The sequence below is a fragment of the Ptychodera flava genome (assembly GCF_041260155.1).
Source record: "Ptychodera flava strain L36383 chromosome 23 unlocalized genomic scaffold, AS_Pfla_20210202 Scaffold_23__1_contigs__length_28996876_pilon, whole genome shotgun sequence".
NCBI classification, from domain to species: Eukaryota; Metazoa; Hemichordata; class Enteropneusta; family Ptychoderidae; genus Ptychodera; species Ptychodera flava.
Genome location: NW_027248277.1, coordinates 25,572,240 through 25,599,742, shown reverse-complemented (window position 1 = coordinate 25,599,742; position 27,503 = coordinate 25,572,240). Strand labels below are relative to the sequence as shown.

At 36.7% G+C, this 27,503-nt stretch overlaps 2 protein-coding genes across 2 annotated transcripts; both read right to left on the bottom strand.

The window, feature by feature from the left end:
- Positions 1 to 648: 648 nt before the first annotated feature.
- Positions 649 to 3,717, bottom strand: LOC139124159 (uncharacterized). The gene is made up of 3 exons (XM_070690301.1): positions 3,392 to 3,717; positions 2,903 to 3,007; positions 649 to 1,700 (listed from the first exon to the last, which is right to left on the bottom strand). The coding sequence occupies exons 1-3, from the start codon at positions 3,704 to 3,706 to the stop codon at positions 1,548 to 1,550; spliced, it is 573 nt and encodes a 190-aa protein (XP_070546402.1). The 5' UTR covers positions 3,707 to 3,717; the 3' UTR covers positions 649 to 1,547.
- An 8,627-nt stretch (positions 3,718 to 12,344) lies between these two features.
- On the bottom strand, positions 12,345 to 16,373 carry LOC139124157 (uncharacterized). Its single transcript, XM_070690300.1, has 4 exons — positions 16,271 to 16,373; positions 15,720 to 16,042; positions 13,491 to 13,595; positions 12,345 to 13,367 (listed from the first exon to the last, which is right to left on the bottom strand). Exons 2-4 carry the CDS (start codon positions 16,032 to 16,034, stop codon positions 13,212 to 13,214), a joined length of 576 nt encoding a protein of 191 aa, XP_070546401.1. The 5' UTR covers positions 16,035 to 16,042; positions 16,271 to 16,373; the 3' UTR covers positions 12,345 to 13,211.
- Positions 16,374 to 27,503: the final 11,130 nt, after the last annotated feature.

The following is a 27,503-nucleotide window of genomic DNA, read 5'->3' as shown; positions in this document are numbered from 1 at the left end:
AAACAATGACAAGTCAAGCAGGCATTGCTGGCAAAAAACAAACCACAGTGTGAGGAAAACGGCCATCACTAACCTCCTTCTCGCTGGTGTTCCACCGACGCGAGTCCGGTAGGTCACCAGTCACAGCAACGTTCACAAAGTCAACACTTACGAAATACCATCGCTAGAACAACAACCAAACATGTCGAATGTGCTCTGCAACGCAAATACCACTCAACTATGACAGTGTACACCAGGTCCTCTTCTCACCACTCTGTCTCATGCTGCAGCAACATAGTCAGCGGAATACTTTCGAAACGCAGGCTGCAGCAACAGCTGGCATTTTCAGTGGCGCGGTCATCTACTGCGGCTCTTTAACTATCAACATAACTACTGGTAATTGTCAACCAAAATCCCCACCAAGGAAACGTCGTAAGGCAGTCAATTATGACACGTCGAGATCGGACAATTGCCAGGATAAGAACTCATACATTCTATGTGTTCAGCAACATTCAACATTGACAATTTCTGATCATTTGTTTGCAATGTTTTATGGTCATGGTTAAATTTGTTCTTTTCTTGTTCAACATGCCATTCATCGATTAAATCCATCCTTTCCACAGTAATAAAATGTTACCTAGTTATATATAAAACAAAACATACTACTAGTACATTTAAATTACATTTTCCTTTATTTCAGATCTAAAGAAAGTTACAGGACAGGTTGTTGTAGAAAATATACCCCATTTAACTGTGATACAGTAAATTATGTCTGCAATATGTTGTATTTCGCGCTACTTTGTTCCTGTTCATGTCAGCTATGTTTCAGCAAGAATTCAGCCAGCGTTATTAAAGTGAATTCAAACTTATAATATTGTCCGTATAATAATAATCCTAACGAATAAGTAAATTGGTTCCATTTGTTTTCTGAACTTCGGTAAATTGCGATGAAATGATCCTGTTTAGTCTCTTTGCATTCGACAAGATGCGATTGACGACTTGACCACCTGTTGCATGTTGTAAACAAACATGTATCAATGCGCCCTGACCAGCGGAAGAATTGAAAACATAGTCCCTACGAAATGATGGCAAAACTAACAAAATTTCTCTATTTGTAATTACCTTTTACATATACAGTCATGGGCATATGATAAATCTGTTATCCCACGATATCAGCGCTTAGTTTGGCGGTATTTCCGCTCGTGTGGGTGCGCACCGTATCATACTCGTCTTCGACTTCTTTGATGCGGCGCGCACCCTCAGGAGTGTCACTACGTCCCAACCAAGCGCTGATATCTTAGGATAACCTCATAATGCTGTTATCTAACTGTGTTATCTAACTGTGTATAATCTCCATATTACATATAAACCGAACGCCATTCTGTCTAATTAACTTAGAAATTAAATAATGATAAACTGTAATTTTCGTTAGGCATGATCGCAAATTTATGAAGCGGAATTCAACTAAACGAATTTGATGAAAAGGTTACATTGTCTACAGTGATATATTGAGAAAAAACGAAATATTGTGTCGTCGTGAAATCTATCGGGCATACATATGCACAGTTCTAAGACACGTCAATATCGGCGTCAAAGATCGTGCAGATATATTCATATATGTCATTTTGGTTCCTGTACATACAAAACTCAGCGTCTGAAGAGGATGTGATCTCCCCCGGTGGATTCCAGTATATTTCTCCGGAAAGTTGTTCTGGACACTCCTGCAAAACGTAGACGGGACATTAAGAAAGTAAGGTTAGCTTACTGACTTGCATGGGCTTTTCGTAATACAAAAACTTGTGCGAAAACATTACAATACAATGTATTTGTTACGTAGTGAGTATCTAAGGAGATGAATCATCTGCTTGAGGAAGACTATACCAAGTTGTTAGCAGGTCTTCTTAGTGATATACAAACTAAGGTTTCACTGCAATAAGTGTATCAGGTCATACATAACCTATTGACTACATTTTGCATGTTCTGAAATTTGCGACTATTGGAATAATCTCAAGTAATGTCTGTTTTTATGTCTTGAAAATGTAAAAATACACTTATGTCACTGTCAAAGGCGGTAATTGCAGACATAATTAACTCGTAGAGATTTTGAGAAAATGAAATTTAAATTTTACGTCCAGATGTAAGAAAACGCTCAATATTTTCTAAAATAATCGCAATCATACCAATCCATAATCCAGTAACACTAGGTCAAAATTTGTAAGACAATAGTTGTAAACATAGACACAAAACAGCACAGAACAGACAGTAAATAGACGGTACACAAACAAAGTCAAATTCATGAAAGAAAGATATATGGACCTCTGGCCAAAAGACCAAGAAGTGATGTCAGGTGTTTCGAAAAGAGTAAGCGCATCCTGCCCCACATGTGGCACCCGCCATATATCAATCTGTAAGTCAGATAGGTAGTGGTCACTAACTAAGGCCCCATGTCACCGATGCCATCAGTGATCATTTGTCGAAGAGAGATATCGTATTTATCAACCAGCTTGCGATACCTGCCAAAAAAGCGTTTGAATGTAGAGACAAGTCTTGCTCTGGTGTAACCTTGATTTAACAGTTTGAAAGACAGATGGCCATGTCTCTCTACAAAATCACCATTTTTAATACGAATTAAAAACAATAGAAAATGACGTTTATTATTCTTGTGAATTTGGTGTATGCTATCTGTTTGTTATTTGACATATAGCTACAATTAATGAAGCCTCCAGGACACACTTTACCCATCTTGTGAGTGACAAACTATTATTCATCACGGGCTGGAAGCAGGTTCAAAACATCGCGAAGGCAATAAAGCCACGAAACATTTCCACTTAATAAACGATTTATCCGACACTTTTTCTCCCAATAATGCATAATTACTATCTATGTTAAAAAGTGATTGGTTACTTAGTAAGAGAATACATACTTCCATGGTCAGTTCGGTGCAGGTGACTACTACAATACCATCATCATAGTATTCAACAGTGCATTTCATGCATTCGACAGCAAATTTACCATCCATCTTTTCCCCCTATAATGAAGACAATTAAAATGTTATTTAGACATTAGGATCTTCTACTGGGGCCCTCAATTAATAACGAAGAAGAAAACAACGCTTGCGTCATTGTGCTGCAATTGGAAGACGAATTTCATTCATTTTAAAATTCAAAGAATTGCAGAGAGAATATATTGTACGATATTGAAATATTGAAATATTGTACGATTTCAAAGTTAACAAATTGCTATACCCACAAAGTGCAAAACACTCTTTGAAATACGTAATGTGTAAATGAGTAATCAATTATGACGATTTTTTGGTCCCGTACTGATAACTTGACCTTTTGTCAGTAAAAAACAACCTATTAACAATGTAATGATTTTTCATTGGTATTGAAAAAAGGAAGTGGAACATTACCAGATCTACATTTTCAATTTCTTCTTCCACCACGGAAACGATTCTAAATGTCTTGCTTTTGCCAATATATGGTCCAGCAACCATGTAGGTCGGATAACTCTTGCTCGGGGTCCTGTCTTTGATTTTATCGGGCAAAGCTAACAGGTCCTCGAAGCAGTCGACTCCTGGCGTTACCATTGCATTCATAATCGCATTATCGTACGATTTCCTGACCAGATGTGTACAAATCCATGGCTTGGAATGCAATGGCTTATCGTCACTGTCGTCGGCGTATGCGAGCGCGAGAATAGTTACAATTGCAAAGGTAAACTTCATGATTTTTTTTCTAAATGAGAAAAAAAGATATTTGTCGTTATTAAACTTGCCTGTAAATTTTGCATCGCGTGTGCTGTACTGTAGGTAAAACACAATTGTATAACAATATGATGTATTTATATCTCGTGCAAGATTTTTTGATTGCAACATCTAGCATTGCGTAAAGGTACCGATTCTAACACATAAATATTGCTACAAAACAATATAAATGTCTTTTTTTCTTTTTTAGCTATCGACATTTTCATACCGATGATTGTTACCCTCATTAAATATTTCTATTTAGAATGAGTAGCTTGTGAAAGTACCAGTGACAAACGTATTGAAGCAAATAAAAACAGCAAATTTCTGACAGCAGTGCGTGATCATAAGCACAAAGAACAGGTCTACATACCAGTGCTTTTTAGTCTTCCCTCGCGTACTGTCACACTATCAGTGTCTGTTAATAAGAGTTCCCCAGGCAATTCACCCCGTATATGAATGCAGTATTATTTTACAATCTCAGATGGGCAAAACATATTATTTCTTCCCTAGCAGCCAATAAGAACCAGCTATAAGGAATCAGCCAATATGAGACTGTGGTTATTTTTACTCCTAGGCTAGAATTTGCCTACATATTTTGCCTTAGCAGTAATCAGTATATTTTGATGCTTTACTTTAATCCGAATAACCGAATTTTAATGTCACGAGCGCACACGGCTTTTGATTGGTTGACTAACCGCTCTTTGCACTTTTAAGTTCGTAGATCATGCAGATATATTCATACCTGTTATTTTTTTTCGTGGTCATACATAACTCAGAGTCTGATGATGATGCAATCTTTCCCGATTAAACCCAGTACATTTCTCCAAACCTTCGTTCAGGAAACTCGTGCAAAACGTTCTTGGGACAACAAAAGATTAGAGTAGGCTAACTGACCTAGCACTAAGATGTAGACATTTGAGACATCGGGCTTGATCTTATACACAAATTGTGCGTAAAAGTCACATTTCAATGCAATGAGCTTTTTTCGTAGCGAGTTTCTCAGGAGACAAGACATCTTCTTGGATAAGACCTGTACAGTTGTTTAAAATAATTCTGCATAATAGCATGCATAACAAAGGTCCAATGCAAACATTGTTGGTATCAAATAGCTCATAAACTACTGGTTAAATTTAGAGTTATCTGAATTTAGCTATTTAGGATATTGCCTTCTGGCGATAATCAGGATAATTTTATGGCTGAAAATGTAGAATAACACATTCATGTTTGTTTAAAATGACCTGGTCCATCTGCCGTCATTTAAAAAGACAAAGTTGATAAAATTTGATGATTCTTCATTGGTGTTAAGAGCGTTTAAATAAATTTAAAAAATTGTTCACGTTCTAGCCGAAACTGTAAAATATAAACAAAAAAATATATTTAAAAAACTCTTATTGCAATAATATTCTTGCGCATTGCTCTTTAAAATATGTGCGAAGCAATAGTGAACATTTCTATTCTATTCTGTTTGTACCAGAAAATATTAATGTTCTTGCAGTTGCGTTAAAAATATAAGAAATCAAGTTGTCATGAAAATCGTATTTAAAAATGAAGTTCATTGTCCCCAAAAATTTTGTTCTAAATAATGACAGTATATTGCGTTTTTGTTAACGCACAGTTGTCAGAAATGTGGAGAAAGAACTATGTACTGTAGAAATATTGCTTGTAAATACCATTCTCTGTAAAATTTATAAAGATAATTGATATTTAAAAAATAAAAAAAAATAAATGAATTAAACAATTCAAATATGAATTCCCTTGGAATTCCTGAAAATTGTATTAATGTAAAGGCAGCATGTGTGACAGCCAGAATAGTTTTGATACCTCTTTATAATTTCTAAATGAGAAAAAAAAAATATTTATCACTACAAACTATACCGGTAAAGTTTGCACAGCATGTGTTGAAGGTAAAAACATAGCAGGCCAGTTTATTTATTGTGCAGCAATGATGTAGTGGAGACGCTTAGCGCTGTACTGTAATACCCCGTTCTTGACCTACTACCATAAGTGAGGATTCAAATCATCAGAGAGAGAGAGTCATCAGAGAGAGAGAGAGAGAGAGAGAGAGAGAGAGAGAGAGAGAGAGAGAGAGAGAGAGAGAGCTCTTGGTTATAACATCAAAAAATTGTTAGCCATAAAAATGTATATTTTGAATATATTCCGTGAAAACTTAAGTTGAGTATGTGCGATGAATAAGGTATGAAGGCAAAAAAGCAAAAAGGGCATTTTTGTACCTACCAGTGTTTTTAGTTTTTACCTAACTTATGGTCACTCTAAGAATACCTATCGATAACATTTCTCCTGGCACTTTTCCCATAAATTACATCAATGTTCTCTTTCCTTCAAAAATTGCCAAGCCAGTTTAAAAATAAGGGGTCTGTCAATTCAATAATGTGATCAGGCTCCTCATTAGTATCCGTTTTTAAGTCGATATATAAACAGATAACTAATCTAACAAGTTCAGGTGCACGAGAAAACGGACATTGAATGATTATGATACTGTGCGAGGAAGGGCGATTAGAAATAATAAAACTGTAACCATAACTAATCGTTTGGTTTATATGGCTTTGCAAGCTCCTCGTATCATATTTTTTGTCGAGAAAGGGTCTCCGCTCGCGACTTATCATCCTTTGTTAGCAATCATTGAAATAACCGTTTTCACTGTAAATGCAAACTGAAAGAAATATCAGAAATACTATAATTGCACAAATTACGCATGCTAATCGTGGCCGTAGTACATATAGTTTGCGTTGTTAAAGGTCTTTGAATATGTCATCTGGCAAATATTTTGTCACAATACCTTTTATTATCAGCTTGTTTGAAACTGAAAAAAGTGCAAAATGAACAACTCTATGGTAACAGTCTACTGCTGGGGATGCTGATAATGTCTGTTTAACCTTGCAGAATCTATTAATTCCAAAGCAACTGTGAAGTTGTATCTCTCTCTCTCTCTCTCTCTCTCTCTCTCTCTCTCTCTCTCTCTCTCTCTCTCTCTCTCTCTCTCTCTCTCTCTCTCTCTCTCCACACACACACACACACACAAACACACACTCAGACAGACAGATACACTATAATTTGCATTGCTCTTTGCTTTGATTTATAACCTACTCTTATAATGCTTTGTTGTGAGCACTTCATCGAAACAAACTAAGGAATCATCCAGGTGTGTAATTGGAGAAATTCTAAGTTTCATGTCATTTATTGACTTGTGTAGGAACAAACTATTTTTGAAAACTTTTGTCGTACTCTCAAACAGTGCAATTCACCACTGTTGCACTGCGACGTCAAAGTATCATGCCTGTAATAAAGACAATTATTTTAAACTACATTAACAACAAATATAGACATACGGTTTTCTCCGTATCTAGGGTAAACTTTATTTCGGGTTAACTTTAGGGCAATACATGGAATTCTACAATGTATTGACCTGTATATCGACTAAAATAAATACGTCATAGATACTGGCAAAAAAGGTTTGATCTACCATTTCTTTTAATTATAAAATTCTCCTAATCAAGGATTTACCAACTTTTTATTTCAGTATTCCATTTCACTGATGTAATGCATGTACTTGTCAGTGTGCGTTGGCAAAAATCAATCTAGCGTACTCCTGTGGCCACTGTGAATTTGAAGTCAAAGCGAGGCCACTGGTGAAAACCCTGGGCAGGAGCACATTTACATGACATGTCAAATGGTTAGAGTCGACTGTTGTTATGTGTAAAAATACGTTGAGATATAGACTTGGTCATAATGATGCATTTAATATCAATCATAAACGTGCTCTTTGTACAAAGAGTTCGTCCGTGTACGTCCAAACCCTTAGGAAGAACAAACTTCTATTGCACAGTAACAGATGGTTGTCTTCAACTATTTTCCACACCTCAAGGAATTATAAATATTCCTAATGAATATTTTACAAATAAAATACTATAATGAATATACGTCAGATTGTTGTCATGCTGGGCCTAGATTTTAAAATATTACGCTAGATACATGCAAATAAAAGCTTGTTTTGGCATCCATTCTGATTGTTAAAAGTAAAGCCTCGCCACCAATTAACACTTTAAGGATGTACGATCGGAAAAAGTAAAAGTAATGTCAATTTTTTCAAATGGGGATTTTTGAATACCTACATATGTGAATAGTCCAAAACTGGGAAAAAAAGATGGGGTCACCGCGCTTGTTTTTTTACAAAATGACATTAAAAATTCACGGTTTTTCACAAAATCACTAAAAATCAATAAAACAGGTCATCATTTTCATATTTATATCATGATTGCATTTTTCATGTTTACACTGTAAGAGAATAAAGAAATTATAAACCTAAGCTACTTTGAAGATTTTACTTAAATTAAAATTGAGTTAAAAAGTCATGATATTTATTTTTTAACCAAAATTGCAACAAATATGCCCCAAATTTTAGGAATGGGAGAGGGTAATTTATTCATTATTGATAGTTTCTACTGATGTCAATTTTCTCAAACTTTGCTAAATAATAGCTCTTTTTGTGAATTTTTCAAAACCACATTTTGTTTAGTAGGTCACCGAGCTCGATTTTTCACAATTTTGCAAAATCTAACTAGGATTTACAGGTTCTGGCGATAAACCATGCTCTCCGGGTTCGTCGCGCGAGGGCGCTCTTCAAGTGCTGCTGACCTGCAGTAGCCACCTGCAGTCCTTGTCCAGGCATGGTCATGATTAACGATTCAAGCCTACCTGTAAACTTAAATGAGAGGGAAATGACAGAACAAAGCAAAGACTTTAAGGTTCTTCTACTTTTTAGAGTCTATACATTAATACAGCATACAAAAAAAAACGTAATATTTATTGCCGTGACGCTTATCGGGAGATTAGGTGACTTCGCTGCAGGCTAAGTTGTCACACACTAGGCCCCCTACGTGGAGCCAGGAGCCGAGGCCGTGAACTTGGCGTTTCCCCAATACACGATGACAATCGTAAAGGCAAACCCGCAACTGAAACAAGTGTCAAGATTTTCGGCTAGTACACCCAAATCGACAATGCGACGGCCATTCTACCATTCTCCGGTAGGTCTACTAGCGACACTATTATTGGGATCATAACCGCGACCTCCTCTTGTATAGCGAATCACACGTCCAACATCTGACTTACGCTGTACAGGCTACGGTCATGTTGCATTTTTTTATCTCTTTGCTGAATTATCGTACCTTCCAGCGTGTTTTGAGGGCACGCTGAACATTTTTCTTGCGTGATTTTCCTTTTCCTGCAGACGACATTTTGTACAACGCAAAAACGTTCGGAACGTCACTATGCGCGCGTGGTTACTATGGATACATTTCTGCGCGGAAATCGGCGCAGTACGCTTATATTTTCTGATCGTACATCCTTAAAAGTTGTTTCCACTACACATGTAAAACCCGTTGACATTACAAATCGTTTTAACATTGCTTCACCCCATTGGAAAATTGCTGGCAAAGAAATTAAGTGTTTCAAAAATTTACACATTCCTCATTTGTCATGTCATTACAACATACAAACTAGTTTCTCATTCGCGAACATCTCCGTTAATTTGTTCGAAGTCAGTTGTGTAACCTTAGATAACATTTATACAAGATTTTTCAAAGTGGGTGCCAATGTGTTTGCTGAAACACTGGCTAAGTTGTACAGTTTGTCTTTGTCAACGAATAGAATACCTACTGAGTGGACAGTTACCCCTTTTCAATTTCAGTGATACAACTGAACCCGACAATTACATACCAATATCTGTTCCAGTCCTTGAAAAATTTTCTAAAGAAGTATTGATGACCAGTTATAAAGCTTTATACAACATAAGGCAAGAAAGAAAAAAAATAATCGTTTATCGGAATCGCCACTTCTACTATGCCCGATTTGGATTTTTTTGAGTTCGGCAAATTTATACTTCTGTATTGCAAATAGTTTAGTACCGCCGCTGGTGGCGCCCTACACTTCTTCGGGTTTTCGCCTGCATGTGGGCATTCTGAATGAGACTTTTAGTGTCTGCATTGAGTTCTGTAGACACGTTATTGCTACGACTGAATTTTACAAATCACGACACAAACAGGGTCAAGTTTCTGCTGAAATGTCGGTTTTGTGAAGGTTAGTACACCTTGACAATTAATGTGATCGCCAGCATTCGACAAGATGGCCAACAGTTAGTTTAAAGACGCTGTTCAGTGTTTGTCCTGTTAAACGTTTGGCGATCTGTTTATCAATTTCGTGACAACAGACGATTGTTGGTGCATCGGATTGAATGAAAATGCATCGAAGGTTTTAAAAATTATGACAATAAGAACACACATGGTTGCGTTGATGTTAAAGATCGATCGGAGTTATCCAGTGTGACCGCTAAGCCAATTTGACGCATCGTGACGAAAGGAAAACCCGCCTTAAGTTCATTTCGAGGATGAATGTATAATCTAGGTTGGAGTGTGTGAAGTGTGTAATTTTTCGTGTTGTAAAAACACCTAAGCCCTTTACGAAAATTACTAGGCTAACCGAAAATTGGGTAAAAATCGAAGTCGCGACAGCAGCATTTCAGGTATAGTGCAATCATGGTCGGTCAGGTAGCGAACAGAGTGAATAGCTCTACGGCATCTTTGAATACTGTTGAATATATTTTATAGTAGTGGTACTAGTCAGTTCATCTGCGAGAATTAAACGTTTTCATAGACGTCACATTGGCCTTATTTATCAGCTTGGAAAGGATTTTGTGAACGGATTAGTAAAATCTTGAAGTGAGTAGACGCTATAGCGTCCTAACTCATTCATTGTGATGCTTTGTCGCGATCTTTATGAATCACTGCGAATTATACAGTATACAAATAGTAAATATTTGTATTTTAAGTGGTTTGGTTTGATTTGTTGTGGTTCATTTGCAGCTATAATTGATATAACTCACTGTAAAAATTTTAAAATCTGTTAACAAAGAACTGGTCGTGATTGTGTCATGATTCAATCGACAAGGACCGTACTATTCATTTGATTAGACGACATGAAAACACCGCTCGGGACCTTGAACGATGGGAGATGGCGCGACGGCGTCAGCTATGCATATACATTTTTAATGCGTTTTTTTTGTTTACTTTGGTTACAATGTGATCCTACTGAAGTGCAATGGCATAAAAGCCAAACAAACATTAAAAATTTGATGACCAAACTTATTACTCACGTTTCGTTGTGTCATGATATCTGTGAAACTAGCTGTTTTACGTCTGTGATCTAGCGGTCGGTAGTTCCAGTAACAGTGAGAATATAAATCGTATTTTAATATGTGAAAAACGGGTTAATATCAGTACTGTCTTAACAATATGATTATGCCAATACAGGCATATACTCATATAGGATAATATGAGGTTATCCCTCGATATCACCTCTTGGTTGGGTCGTATTGCTGCTCGTCTTCGACTTGTGTGACGCGGCCAACAACCGTACTCGAGGGATAACCTGTTTATCATATACCTATGTCCACGTTATTGAATGAATAAATGTCGAATATTAAAACATGATACTTTTCACTGTGGTTTTCTTGATGAACACATTTGTTTGCATCATCGCGCTAAGGCGGATTGATATACTAGCGTCTTACGTAATCAAGCAGCTGGCTCATTGACAATTATTTAACGATTGAGCAGAGAAATGCTTGAACTATGTCACCAAACATGTAGGATATCTACCGAAGTTTCCTTAACAGAGAAAATGAAGCACCTCAAATGGTTTATTCACTACTCAGACACTGCATCGATGTGAGTTTGGAAATTCTTTAATGACTACGAAACTCAGGCTGAACAGCTGACGAATTAATTAGTACATCGGGAACGACGACGTTGAGAATGTTGATATATCCTCCACACACGCATGCAGTCATAATCTATACTATAATCCGATCATCATGACCAATGTCCGCTGTGCTTCTTGCCAACACAGCCTGTATATGTTAAATGAGCATTGTCATTGTTGATAAATGTATTTTAATCCGGACCTAAATACAAAATAAAACATCAACGATGCAGATTATACTCATATAGGGTATATTTATGAGCTAAATATTAGGAATTTATCCTTTGTTTAGGGATTCAAACCAGAAACTGCAGATGATACACAGAAACAAACAAAATAAAAAATAAAATTGACCATAGTTACAGCTAATGGATCTTTAACAGAAATGTGGTTTAACTGATGCTTAAAGTGCAAAATTTGCTACAGATGTTCGCATATATGTATAGATCAAAATTAGCTACTGCTCCTATAAATTTGGTCACCAGAAAGGCTCGATGACGTCAAAATTCGAAAAGATCGCCATTATATTGCTTTAAAATGTTAAAATACGATTAATTCAGGCAGTTTTCATTATCTTTTATAAACTGTCACAAACATCTCAAATTGCGAATACAACATAAAATTGTGCGAAACAATTACCATGATGACGTCATAAAGCCAAACTGGTCGACCAAATTCAAAATACCCCCATCATATTGTCTAATAATCTTAAAATAATATTCATTTAGCCCGTTTTCAACATTTTATTTCCTACACTGATATTTACACCCCGGATTACAAGCAAACCATATAATTCGTGCAAATTCATTATTGCGATGATGTCATAACCAAACTGGCCGATTATGAAGTTGACCAAGGAGTTCTTTAGATCTTTATTCGGTTGTAATCCACGTTTCTCACTTGGGAAATACACAAACACACACTGAGCAAATATTAATATGTTTATCACCTTGACTTTTCTGGCAAGGTTTTGATGAGTAGTCTGTCGAACCAAAGTCGGGAAATAACATTTACTAAATTATTGATGGAAGTCTGCGATCTTACATCTTTTACTTAGTTATGATGTGAATATTACTACATCTGAGAGGCAATATTTTAGACGTTTCATACTCACAAATTATAAGATTCAGCGCCCTCAGCACTATTGATTATAACAGAAATGCTGTCACAAATAAGACTTGATTTCTATCCGTATTCAGGGCATTAACGGTATGCTTTCTAACTTGTATTTAGGTCACGTCTTTTAAATAAGGCCTTGGAGAAAAGAAAATAAGATTGTCGTGAAGAAAGTGAAAGTGGCTAAGAACTTTCAATGTATTCATTAATGTATCGATTGCGTGATTTTATCTAGTAACATATTAATTTATTAACATGCTCAACATTTGATTATGAATTAATGCACGGATTTCGTTTTTTTATTTGCAATAACTTCTGATACATTTATTATTTGTGTTGTGAAGGCCCAAAAGAATTTTTGTGGCACTTGAAGGTTTACTTAAAATACAAAAAAAACAATATTTTGTCTTGACAATTTTGGTGCGATGTCAATATTTATAAGTCGTGATCTAATAAGCCTGGTCAAAGTGTGAAAATATTACATGAAGATAAATTCAGAAGAAAAAAATTGTAAAGGTTATGTAGTCGTCTTAGACACAATGATTTGTATGCAATATGACAAACCAAAATATGTCTGCTTTACATCTGTATTATTCTAGGGCATCACATCAAGATTGGCATCAAGGACCGTGCAAAGATATTCATCTATGTCATTTTCGTTCCTGTACATACAGAACTCAGCATCTGAAGAAGCTGTGATGTTCCCCGGTGGATTCCAGTAGATTTCTTTAGACAGTCGCTCTGGACACTCCTGGAAAGCATTGATTGGATAACAACATATTAGAATACGCTTACCGCAAAGACATGTTCTCTTACATTTCTCGCTAAATGATGGTCATAACGCCCTGTGGTCATTTAAGTAGCTAATACTCACCTCCATAGTAAGGTCATTGCATGATGAAACTTCAACGTTATTGTCATACTTCCTACTGTAGCATTTCAGACACTCGACGGCAAATTTACCTTTCATCTTTTTTCCCTATAATTGAGACAATAAGATTATTTAGACATCATAATGTTCTGTCTTGGCCAGTGATATCTTAATAACGTGGAAGAAAATAAATCGCACGTCATTCAAGTGTACTCAATGGACGAGTTTCATTCCTTCTGTTGACAAATAAATATATATATATATATATATATATATATATATATATATATATATATATAAATATAAAAATCGTGGAAATTCAAATAAGCAAATTTATTTAACTTAATTGTCGTGATAATTCTCAACTATTGCGAAAATCCGGAATAAAAATAATATACTTCATAACTATGTGTTCAGTGGCACTCTTGAGCTCTTGTAAGGGCGAAACAATAAAAACAAGCAAACAAACAGACAAAAACACTCTCAAACAAAACAAATAAGTAAATATCAATAAAAACACTATCAAAATGAAAAAGAAATGTTCGTTTCTGATTAAAAAAAGCTATAGGATTGACCGCAAATGGCATACGCATTGTTGAAGAAATATTAGAAATCTAGAGAGAAACCAGATAATGTTATTATGAATACACAAATGAATGATTAAGCACAGACCCTCAAGAAAAACAGGACAGACAACTGCGGTAATAATCAAAGGGATTCTGGATTAGCAGAGTACGGTCCTACTTGAAATAATTCAGATGTGTTAATGGGTCGGGGACGGAATAAAGCTGGACGCGATCGACTGCACGACATCCGGTTCATAGACACTGCCGGTATACGGTAATAATATTTTCGGATTACAAGTTGTTTCGGTTTATCCGCAAGTTCATTTTGAGAAAGAAAAGTGTTACAAATATTTTGAGACGAATTCGTCAAAATTGTTGTAAAGTATTTTTACATACTAGCAGCGAGATTAGATGCAAATAAAAGTCCAAAGTGAGTCAGTAATTTGCTTTAAAGTAACAAAGTTTCGAATACAAATCCGAAAACCAAAATCACTGCTGTTCCAGACTTAAGAGCAGTTGACTTCACAGACTCGTTGTTTTCATTCCACAATTGTCCATGACTCTCCAACATTTTCCCTAGTTTTAGCAGTTTTTTTAAATCATCGGAATATGTTCTGTGCGAGGAGTACTCCATGGTTCGGTAAAATATGTGTGTTAAACTACTGAAATGTTGTTGTTTGAAAACTGTGAACGGCCAAATTTGCGACGACAGCGTTAAGCTTTTTGTAAATGATTGTCTACCTCCCTACTTCTGACTCCACCAACTGTTGTTAAGTGCCGAATTATCGCAAATTTTCTCCTGACAGCAAAAGACAGTTTCCATTTTTTTCTAGTACCTTGCGAGTGAAAACATGTATACCATTTAAAAATTTTGATGTTTCTTAAGGCTAGAAAGTACCAAAACGTTTTAGAGGTTGTGTACTTGAGCTCCGATGGAATTGCCATTTTGTATACTTTGATTTTCGTCAAATTTTGTGTGACAGATTAAATTAAGGTCAGATCGACGTTTCTAAGCACTTGGGAAGTGTAGACTTGTGTAAATTGTAAAGCTCTGTTGTTATTGAATAATGTTCTGTTGGGAATGTAAACATTTGATGCCGATGCCTAGCAGGAGTTTTCTGTAGCGTCTATGGCTAAATGTACAATCGTGCGGTGTTTTCGTGTTGGCTTCGCCTGGTATCCAAAACGTGATTTTCATAGTTATCAGAACATTCACCGTTACTGGTATCAAAAAAACCCTCAAAAATATCTGTGTCATGACTTGGAACGAACCATGCAAGAGCGAAGTTTAAATATGAACAACGTCAGTTTGATCGTTAAAGAGATTAAATATACGTTCGAAGTATTGTTGTCGTTGACCGCTTGGCAAATAAACTTGCTATATAATAAGAGAGGTCGTACAAAGAAACAACAGCAGTTGCCTGTCCCGTTTTTCTCAAGGGTCTTTGGTTTAAGTAATTTTTTTGTTATCAAGTTCAAATACCAATATCTGTAGGCAAATAAAGATAGCTTAAAGGGTTGGATACTTAATTTGAAAAATAGGTAACGACAATGAAACTAACAAACGATGATGCTCTTTTTATGAAATACAAAAATTGCAATATAACTCCTAACCAAGTTTCTGTGAAGAATAATGTAACTAAACAAATATAATGTTAGACATTACCAAGTCTATATGTTCAAGTTCTTTTTCCGCCACTTGAACGAATCTGGAGGCCTTACTTTTACCAATGTAAGGTCCAATAACCATATAGTTCAGATATGTTTTGATCGGGGTCTTGTCTTTGATTTTATCGGGCAAGGCCAACAGTTCATCGAAGCAGTCGACTCCTGGCGTTGCGACGCCATTCAAAATCTTGTCATCGTAAATTGTCTTCATGACATGTGTACAAATCCACGGCTTGGAATGAAATGGCAGATCGACTCTGTCGTCGGCGTATGCAACAGCGAGAATAGTTGCAATCGCAAAGGTAAATCTCATTTCGTCTTCTAATAAAGAAGAAAAATATGAAATGAGAAAGGCCGAAAGTTTTAATGGTCAGTTGTTTTATCGCAATTCTACACACTAACATTCGTAGTTGGAGGAGTTTGCAAGATACCATAAGCAAGATGTTAATGTTTGAAATATTTGCATATGATATATTATCAATAAATTCTCAGTACATTTTGTTTATCAGGCCAGTCAAAGTCTACAGAAAGTAAGCAAAACGCACTTACCCAAGCCTCAGAGTCTTTATCCTTGTTTGTTGGTTCTCTCAGAGTTCCTGTAAACAAGAGCTCTCCTGACACCTATCCCGGCTTTTATGAAAACAGAGTTACCGTGAAACACAGATAGAAATATGCGCTATACTCCCAATCATCCAATGGCACGCTGGCATATTTTTGAGCCAACAGTAGGCTCCTGTAAAACCGTTTCGAATCAGTTTATTTTAGAACAGGTCAATGTATTCTGATGCTTTATTTTAGTACAGGTACGTCAAACTACACCGCATAGTGTGGATCGGCTGATCTACTGTTTTTAATACCTGATATCGAAGTATCAACACATGCTAATCAAACCGGACATTTTGAAACAAATGTTTGCATTTCGCTGTGTGAATACTTTATTATTTTTTTCACAGACACTTGATATTACATACATTGTGAACAGTGAGGTAGATCAGATATTTTATGCCCAGGGCTGCAACAAAATGGAAATCTTAATAGTTGCAGCAACGTTTACACTGGATCAAAACGCAATAATACAGATAAATTCACACTTATTAGTTGCCTGTATTATAGAATAATACGACAGAACCCCATGACCTGTGAGTGCAAGCGCGCCCTACTAGCAGTATTTGCATGAGTGCTGCTGTATATTCGGTGGCAGTCCTTTCACGAGCGAAGCGAGTGAAAGGAGAGTCGAATACACCGCAGGACGAGTGCAAATACCGCTAGCACGGCGCGCTTGCACCCACAGGCCATGGGGTTCTGTTATTATTACATATGTTCTATCTTTTATTTGCATCATTTATCGAGAGAATCGACGATTAGTCGTGCGTACTACTTGTCTGTCAAAGCTTCAGGGCGACCCTGCGGAGTTATATAACATTGACATCACTGTAATGAAGCATCGAATCAGGTTTCACTTTTCATTGGTCAACGCCGCCACACCCTCTATTTTGATTGGCTAAACTATTGTTTACCAGTTTATCAAGGATGACGTAAGAGGAACGTCGAAGGGCTCGAACTCTACTTGCGATCGCTCACAAATATGTAGCAACATGCCACAGATAGCCAAACGAAGAGAACTTTGAACATGGAACGCTTTTGATTTTTTCACATTTTGAGCTTGAAATTCTTCTAAATGATCGATACAAATAACAGTTTGAAGATTTTTACAGGAAATTTGAGAGTATGATACGGCAAACGTAACTTGTCGAACGATCAAATTTCAGTTTTTATCGTGGCACACAAGCGCTCACTGTTATCAACAGCGTGCTGGACACACAAGCACAGAATAAACTGCATGAAAAATTGACTTTCCATTGTAAACAGTGAATGTCTGGTGAGAAAACTACAGGCAAAAACGTCCCTGAAAATGTTAACTGTTTAATTCGCTCAGCTGCGCCCGCAGTTATGTGTGTTTCGATGTATGATGGCCGCCGTGGTACGGTGGCCAACGTGTATCCATGGAGCCAGAAACGGACGTCGCCCGCTGTCAATGTTTTTGGTTCGCTGACAAACAAAATGCTCTTCCGGATAATAAAAACCATCCTCACACAATAACAATTACAAGCAATTTTCTTTGTCGTAGTTTGTAATCGGTAATGCCATGCATTTTACAATAACAAGCATCGAACCAAAGTGAAATGAAATCTTGTAGACGACATTTTTTTGTGTTTACAAACAAAAAATAGTTCCGGGTCAAAATTGGTAAATACTCATTAACTTAAAGGAATGGCATAATGTTTTTGGTATTGCACTGCAGTGCAAATACCGGGAGTACGCGCGCGCTTCGATGCAAGTAAACAGTTGTACATATGTAATAATACACGTGAATTCACGTGAAGCAACAGGAATACAGGCTTGCTTAATACAAGCAATGGATTCTTTACTGTATTCATCTGTATATGCACTATTAAGCTAAAATACTGGTAATAATCCATGCTAATACTGTTAGTGTTATGGGGTTTTCATGCAGTGTTAGTATTGAGCTGTTATCAATTAAAAAGCCCTTCCTTTTTTTACTCACAAATTAAAGACAACAGTCTTGCACATAAATATTTTAAAGCATCATGTTCTGTATCAAAGGAATTCAATTATGTTTTTATCTTTAAAAAATGACGATATTTACATGGTATAGTGCCACCGGATTACAACACAAAAAGTAGAGTTTATTTAATTTTGAAGTCACTAAAATTTAACTTATGTTCCCTCAAGTGGTTGTATGAAAGTCATTTTGTATTGGTTTTGATACCCAGATCCAATTCCAAGTGCAACATTTGCCATGAATTTTCAGAAATAACGTCATTGTCGTAATATTGATTTATATTTAGTGCAATTTTTGATATGTAAACTAATTTGTTATTGTGAGAAGCCATGCGAAACTTGTATACGCACAATATCAAGTAATTGAATTTTCGCATAGAACCTCCCGTAACGTTTGTTCTGATAAAGGATATACTATTTGTAATAGTAGGCGAGGCTCGTTTGGTAATGAAATCTTAATTGCTAAAGCTTTCACAATAGAGAAAGACGGCATTAACTTGTATGGTACCTGAAACCCGGGTCCTTGCTGACCAACTCGAAGGACAAACAGAAGACTTTTAATCCGCAAAGGTGTAAATGTTCCCCTGTTACGTTTATCTTATCTAGCTGGTGTCATTGTAGGAAAGGCAGGTCTGTGAAATTAATCCTCTGATAACTGAGTAGGAAAGTGGGGTATTCCTAAGTTAATGGAGCTTTCCCGTAATGATATGTCTTTCCTTCGACGAAGGGACGAACCAGACAAACTAAGGTAGCTAGTAGCCAGTCCAAATCATGCAATAACTTTATGAAATCTTCGTTTTAGGGCGCATAAATTTATTAAAGTAAGAATTATATGGCATATAACTCTCAGGTTCCTTTAATCAACAGTTCAGAATATTCTTTGATCTTGCTCATTCATGAGTTATCGTAAAGTCAATTTACGAAGGAAAAAATTAACAATTGTTCAGGGATATACATTCAATCTTCCTCACAAGAAAACAATAAATTGATTTTGTTACATCTAGATTTTACTCAAATTTTGTAATAACGCAATGCATGTATAGATAAAAGTAGCTGAAACCAAAATTAGATGCGTAAGTGATGTTTGCGATGAAAAGCATTTGAAAAATATTTAAATTGCTGTCATAACAGAAAAGTATTGACGGGACACATTTGTCATCTCAGAGTGCAGAATGACCGCACTTGATTACATCACGAAAACAAATATCCAAATCTAACCATAGCTCTAATACTATACGTATAGCTTTCCCTATGACTGGATGAATCGTTTACGTAAACGTGTTACGAATAATGAAGCTACGTTTAAGCTGTATACACTTTAATGTGTTTTGCTAAAAGGCTTTAATTCTAGGTGACTTAATCGAGACTAGTTTCTCTGTATTTCATTCCTCTATATTTGATGTAAAAAAGCAAATCGACGTAAAGAATTTTCTAAAATAGCAACCGCTTACAACACCTGAACGACAGCACTATTTTACAACAAAGACCAGTTTGATGTAAGAGGTACTGACTTGCCTTTACACAATTTTGCACAGTTTATTGTTATAATTAGGGGCAAGTATTGACTTATATCAGACTAAGGTAGACAAGAGTACTTGTCGTCATTTTCTGATTCTTATGTATACCCATCTTTAATCCTGTGAACAAATCAAGATTTGAAAATTTGTTATATTTTTCAGTACAAAAACGATATTACTTTTCTTAGAAATAAGGGAAGAGGTCATTTTCAAATAGGCGGTACCGCCAATACCTTCCGCGGTATACCTCTAACCCTGGAGGGACCGGCGGTAAGGCAGTTAGCAGCTTTTAATGAGCTTGCATGCATAATGAGACCGCGGAAAACCGCGCTACTTAGTACGTCATTAGTAAACTATTGTGTTCAAGTCTTTTGATTTTGCGCAGAGCCAGATCAGAGAGTGGGCGTCATGCATGGCCACCTGGCAGTGTCTGACTTGTAATGTCAGTATCAGAATCCCATCCCATCAAGCTGAAATTTGCTACATTAAAGGGTATCTCCATCAACCAGACGTACGGATTCGGTCACGTGAACGTGTCAATCATTGTCTCGCGCTGTACCGATGCCAAGGCAAGTTGGCCATCGGCGGACATAGCTTTCACATTGCTAGCGACGGATAACCATAGTATTTTGAGTTACTTAGAATATTTACAATTATATTTATGAAGTAAATGAGACGACACGATCGAAACAGTAATTCTCATTCTCAGAGATGCCGTGGCTTTCAAAATATCACACAAGTTTACGACCTTTGCGAGCGCGAAAGATTCCGTTCGATTACACACTCATATGTCTGTGCCCACAACGTTGCCGTCACCGGTCTCTGCCGCGCCGGTGTCAACTCGTCAATCCCGATCTCGGTCATCAATTTTTCGTCTTGCAAACTTTGATGTTTGCATTGACACATATCTCGTCCATGTATACATCCTAATTTTGTGGACGGAAACTCTGTTTTGAGTGTTGTCTGAGTCAACTTTCGAAGTACATGGGATTCCACAGCGCTGCACACAGCTTGACAGCTTGTCTTCGTTACAGCATTATGCCGCGCAGCAAGTTTGATTCCGAGCGAGACTTTATGGAGTTTTTGTGTGATTAAGGAAATTGATCGTTGTTAGTAGAATGACTTTAGGCTTGTGCCTCCTATGTCGCTTTCCCGAAGATTAAACTATACTCATTTATTCAGTTAGTGGTGTAGGTTTCGGTTTTATAGCCAACCGGGATCGCCAGGTACGACGTCCACACGACTCGACTGGAGCCGAGACGTTACTGAGCCATTAAAATAACGATCGTCGGTATCTTCATTCGATTCTCGGGAAAAGCTATTGCTTTAGCGACTTGAAATTTCGTTGGACAAATATGCTTTCTATGTTTCCATTTCTGGATTTATCGGGTCACCTTTTTGTAAAAATAACGTGCGAGCTAGCACGGCATCGATCACAACAAATCTGTTCATATTGCGACGCCTGCATGTATGAACGGTACCATGAAAGAAAAAAGTTCCGGTTGATAACGTACAACAGGGGTAATTCGGATTTCTTATCCGTCCTGTTCTACGTCACACAGGTAGGAATTCGGGCCGATTCATGTGATAAAGAAATTAATCAAAGGAATTCATTCTTTATGCCCTTGAAAAGACGATTTTACTTCTCATTTTTACTTCTAACTCAGTGACCAGACCCTTTAATGAATTTCATCTCAAAGTACGACCATGTTTACGTGTTTTCGACGTTATATCAGCACAGGCAAGACCTGCCAAAATATGCGAGTTCAGTTTACTTCGAAAGTGTCCAATTATCAGTCGATGAATCTTTTGAGTTGAATTATTATTTTAAAACTATCCGTATTTGCTAAAATTTGTCGGCGCAAATGATAATTACAACACAATCTAATAATCGAGATGTAACTGGTCGAGGAAATCGCATAGCGTACACTCTGTCTATTACAGCTGTGCTCCACCAGGCCATAGCATCACGACGAACGCCATATGTCAACCCCGTATTCAGAAAGTTATTTTTTTAAACTACACGGAAATATGTCGGTGGTAGTTTGCTGGTATTTTCACTGCCTTCTTTATCAAGTACAGGGGCATTAATGCTGCTATCAAATGCGGATGAAAATTTGACGACAAACTGTCCCCAAGGCAATGTCGTTATTTCCTATCACGGAATGGTCCCACTCTGCCGATGTGCGACCCGAGTTTTACTTCCCGATCTCGCACAAATCGAGCAAATTTTGGGTGTCGTAACTTGAACCACGGTTTCTCTATGAGGGACCGTGCTTGAACTTTACATATAATATTACAGTCGTGAACTAATGTTTTGTGATAGGGTGTTCTGAATTGCACCTTTTTTTCTAGATAGTTTGGCCTTCAGTTTGCAATATTTTACAGGCGGAATTCGGAAGTGAACATATGCAACAGTTACAAGTCACTCTGTTTATATGACCAAGATGTACGCTCTCTCTCTCTCTCTCTCTCTCTCTCTCTCATTCTGCAACTTGCGTTTAGTTATAGACAGTAGAGGCCCCCTCTACTGTCTATGGTTTAGTACAGCCGTTCAGGCCATTTACCGCTGTGCCCGCGGTATTACCGCGATCGCTAGTGTAATAGAGGTGTTAATGTTTCACCTCCAGTCCGCGGTAATGAGTCTTCATGAATATTCACGGTCCTGAGCGGCGGTAATCCTGGCGGTAAGCGAAGTAGAGGTATACCGCGGGAGGTATCCGGCTTTACCGCCTATTTGAAAATGACCTCTTCCCTAACACACGCGATAAAATACACGCATTAACGATTTGGTTTTCTCAGTTAACACATTTACAATGCAGTCCTAAATCTTTTGCTTGATTATACAAAACAATTATTTCATTTTTTCTTAAGGAATACTTAGGTACAATATTATGAAATATTAGTACCTTGTGTGTACAATCCCAATGAGGTCATTACTACTAAGAATTGCGCAAATTGAATACAAGATACACATGAAGAAGGAAGTTTGTGTTTGCTTACTCTATGAAAAAAAAATCAGTGCAAATCCATTTTATAGCATAAAACTAATACATATTTGAACACCTGTATGTTAATATTCTTTTGTTTGTGGTACTGAAACTAACTCACAAGAGATTATAACTTTTCTTCAAAACGGTACGTAAGGTGACGGAATCGATTGATTTCAAAGTAATTATTGCCCCCCTCTGTCTGTCTGTCTGTCTGTCTGTCTGTCTGTCTGTCTGTCTCTCTCTCTCTCTCTCTCTCTCTCTCTCTCTCTCTCTCTCTCTCTCTCTCTCTCTTACACACACAACTATAGTTTCCATGGTGTTTTGACCTATAAAAATAATAATATTTCTCAGTTACAAACCTTCGTTTGTAAGGCTTTGTTGTGAGAACTTTGTCGAAGCAAACTGAGGATTATGTATGTATGCACCTAAATAATTAGGGGAATTCTAAGGACTCATGTCCTTTTCTGACTTATGCATAGAAATATTTTTGAAAAGTTTCATCAGGCTCTCGAACTTTGCCATTCGACACTTTAGCACTGCCACGCCAGAATATCATGCCTGTAATAAAGACACCCATTTAAAACTACATTAAAAACAAATACAAATACGCATTTTAACCTGTATTTAAGGCAAATAAGGGTCGAAAAGAAAAGAAATATAGGGCAATACATGTATTTCTACTTCTGTTAACCTGCTTCAGGACTATAATAAACACGTCGGAAATACTGCCCAAAAAAGGTTCGATCTGCCATTTCGTTTGATGAATAAAGTCTTTCAATAAGGATTTACCATTTGTTAAAAGTCCTACATTTCAAAGATTTTTGTATATATTTTGTATGTCTGTATGTATGTCAGTGGTTTGAATCTATCTCATATTCGATCTGTATTTTAGGTACAGTTCTCGAAATGAAATATTTATGTATCACAAATCAAGTATAGCGAAGGGAACACATGGTTTTGCCTATCACTGGAGAGATAAGATGATTGTTAGGAAAAAAGATAGCTTCTACTGTCAGATCGTCTGTTTAAAATAAACAAGCCAAACGTATGTTGTTATATTAGGAAATTGTTTATTTTCTAGGTTTGTAACTTTATTTGTTTGTGTTATGTGTGGTAATGTAATGGAAGTTAAACAGTATCTTTTCATAAAGAGTTACATTAAGTGATCAGTAAGCTCATAGATAATAAACTAGTAATTGTATTTTATCAGCCTACGATGCACCACTCTAATTGGACAAATGTTCATGCCACAGATGCTAAAATAGTGTGTTAGCACTTATAGCAGTGGTATAACGAGCCCATAGAATATAGCTTTTTCTGAAGTTTTCGAGTCGGTGCATTTGAACGTACTTATCTAAACTTCATCCGAAATTGTTACAGTCAGCTTTCATTCAAACACAGAAGTCGTCTGTGTTTGGTACAGAGATGAAATATCAGTCTGTAGCTCATCTCGTGGTGAAAATAATATTGGGTCGATGATGAAAGAAATCTCCGAGGCAACAATTAAACCGGGAGTGATGTCAACAAATCATTGCATTAGGGCAACATCGCACCGGCACTTTGATTGATACAGCGGAGTCGAGACACGACATACTGCAATAAAGCTAGTATTCGTTTATACACTAATAAATTGACACTTCCTCACGCTCACGGTATATCAGATATCCGTTCGCATCCAAGGAGGAGACGTAGCCATGGACATAGGCACAATAAAAACTTTGATAACCCCACATTCAGTGATCTTTTGCCTTTTTAAATCAACCTTTAGATGTTAATAATATACGAACTGTATTGTTTGGATACCACTTCCTAAGTTACGATCACTGTAATTCAGTGTTGAAATGACGGGTATAACTAACCCAGGGACATCTGAATATCGGTTAGTAACTATCGTATTTGATAAAGCTATGAACCATCTTTCAATAGCTGTCCAGACGGAAAATCAACAACATCAGCTATATTTTTCTCAATAAGCAAGTTATAGATAAGATTCCACCATATTTGAAATTCCAAGAACCCCTGTCGTTTCCTGTTCATACAGTAAGACCATAGCAGGAATCTTTCAATCACAATAGGATCTTAAAGAGCTTGCACTGGGCAAAATGCTTAATATACAACAGTATATACTCATATACTGATTCTGTACATGTGTAAAATACGTTAAGTATATATACACGTACGTATACTAATAAAATGCAAAACTACCGTGCACACTTGGTGTGCAAAGATCTGCCTTACGTATACTCATGATATGCATAGATATACGCTACGCATACCAACGAATCGGAATGTTCCATATACAACGATATACGTCACGTATGCAATTAATATTGTGTTTCGTATACGTCCATATGCATAAATATACCGAATGTATATCAAGGATTTTGTCCTGTGGTGGATACTAGTAATGTTAATAACACCACTTGCAATTGCATCTCATCTCCCGTTTGTTACAAATCTCTAGGTCATGTAATAACCGGTGACTTTAACATCATTGATAATAAAAAACTCAGGCAGCTGGTCCAGTTTGGCCCTAAACATCGTGAGCCACCTAAGTGGAACTTAAATTCTAAGACCATTAAGCTTCAGAGTCTTTTGCAAGGAAATCGGCAGCACTTGAACAAGTTGATGTAGAATGCCTGTAGGACTCGTAAGTGCTCTCCAGGATAGAGTGAAAGCCCGCATTGTACGCCTTCGTTCTTCAAGTACAGCCATCAACCCTTGATTAGCCTTCGATGACGCCTGCAGTACGGAAATTCCTAATAGGTGCCTTGAACGATAAATGCGTTGTCGTACCTGCAGACAAAGCCTCTAGCAACTTTTTTGTATGCAAGAGCTATCATATTCAGTGATTAGTGAATGAATTGAAACTTCATTCAGATGAGAGAAATAACACATAACCCGACCTTATGCGAAAAAAATATTTTGCTTAATCGTGCATCCCAGTTGACAGAGTGTAGCATATCCCCAGCTAGTGATAACAATTGGCTGCCAAACCTGTACTGGATTCTCAAGATCCATTGAACCCTTACAAACAATGCTTCCTAGCAGGTGCCAGCAAGTTTACAAAACGTTTATCACATCTATTGACCATTATTTTGACTTTCCCTATTTTGATAAAGTTTATGGGACAAGTGGACTAAATCAAAAGTGCATGTTAAAGAATTCGAAAGAATTATTACATACATTACACTGTGCAAAAATCAAGTACACGTCCATCCGTACATGTAAACTACAATACCCCATGATAAACGTACATCAACAATGTCAGTGCTTGTGAAACAAGCCTTCTTTCACATGAATGGCAGTCGTAGATGCCAGTCTTGTATATTATCATCACCAGCAACGAGGGCTTTTTCAGTAACAAGACTGATGCCAAAGATAAATACACTGATCATTTCCTTACCTGCAACACATTCATCAAATTTGAGGGATTGTATTTAGGCAAACTGTGGGCATTCCAATGTGAACAAACTCTGCACCGCTTCGTGCAGTTTTGTTCCTGTATCCATATGAAGCTTAGCACTTGCATCTGATAAAAGAAACTTCACATCTTTGAAAACTTATGCTCCAGTAACATTTAGTTGATCGTAGCGTGCTACCAAATCTTAGATTATATTTAATTGAAGATCAACACGTAATTTTTTCTCGATTGGCAACTCTGTTTAGCTTTGCTTTCTGCTACGCCGAGCGTATCGAATAGGTTGATGGGTGGCATCATCCCTCAATTTTAAAATTCTGGATTTTTTCTGCAATATGGCCAGTACTTTTCCTTTAATATTATGATTACATGTCCCTTTTGATTAACTACTCAGAATTGTTAAAATTATGATGAAATATGCAAATTTGTCTTTTTGAAGCTATTTTTTCCTTTTTTTTGCAAAAATATCGCTCTCCTTTACTGGTGGTTCGAAGTCTTCTATATTTTGGGAACATGTCCTTTAGAATGACCTTAGTCTAATTTGTACAAGATTGTCATGAAATGTCCAAAATTTTACTTGTCATGGCAATTTTTGTTGTTTTTATTTTTAAAATCTGTAAAAATCTTCAAAACTGCTAATTAAACAGCTTTGCAATTTGGGACAAAGGTCCCTAGGGATAGCCTTTTTCAGATTGTTCAAATTATGTAGAAATATGCATATTTGTATATTTAAGACATTAAAGAAATTTCAGACATTTTTAACACATAAGGGATTATCACAATGTGATATATTCAATTTATGATATTTTTTTATGTTTTTATGGCATGTTTTGCCATTTTTGGTCAAAATATTGTATCTCAAAAATTATTCGTCTAATAGCTTTGATATATGCTATGCACGTTATCATGATTATCTTAGTTTAATGTGTTCAAATTGTGATAAAATCTTCAATTTTGTATTTTTGCAAGCTATATTCCCATTTTTAGTCACGCCATCCTCAAATGAGCTGTCACAGATTCTCTACATAACACAGCCAGCACTCTCAACCGGTATGTCGTTGTTGTATTCCTGTATTGGCTGGATAGTGTTTAGTTTGTTGCCATTGGTTGAGACTGCAATTTCCTTCTACAAGTGAATTTTACTCAGGACTGAACTTTCCAGATTCAACAGCACATGCTTTTTGATAAACAAAACAATTAAAGCGCGCCTAATGAAACGAAGTCAAAATTAGTTAATGTGCTTTTAATTTCCGAGTAGTTTTTCGGAA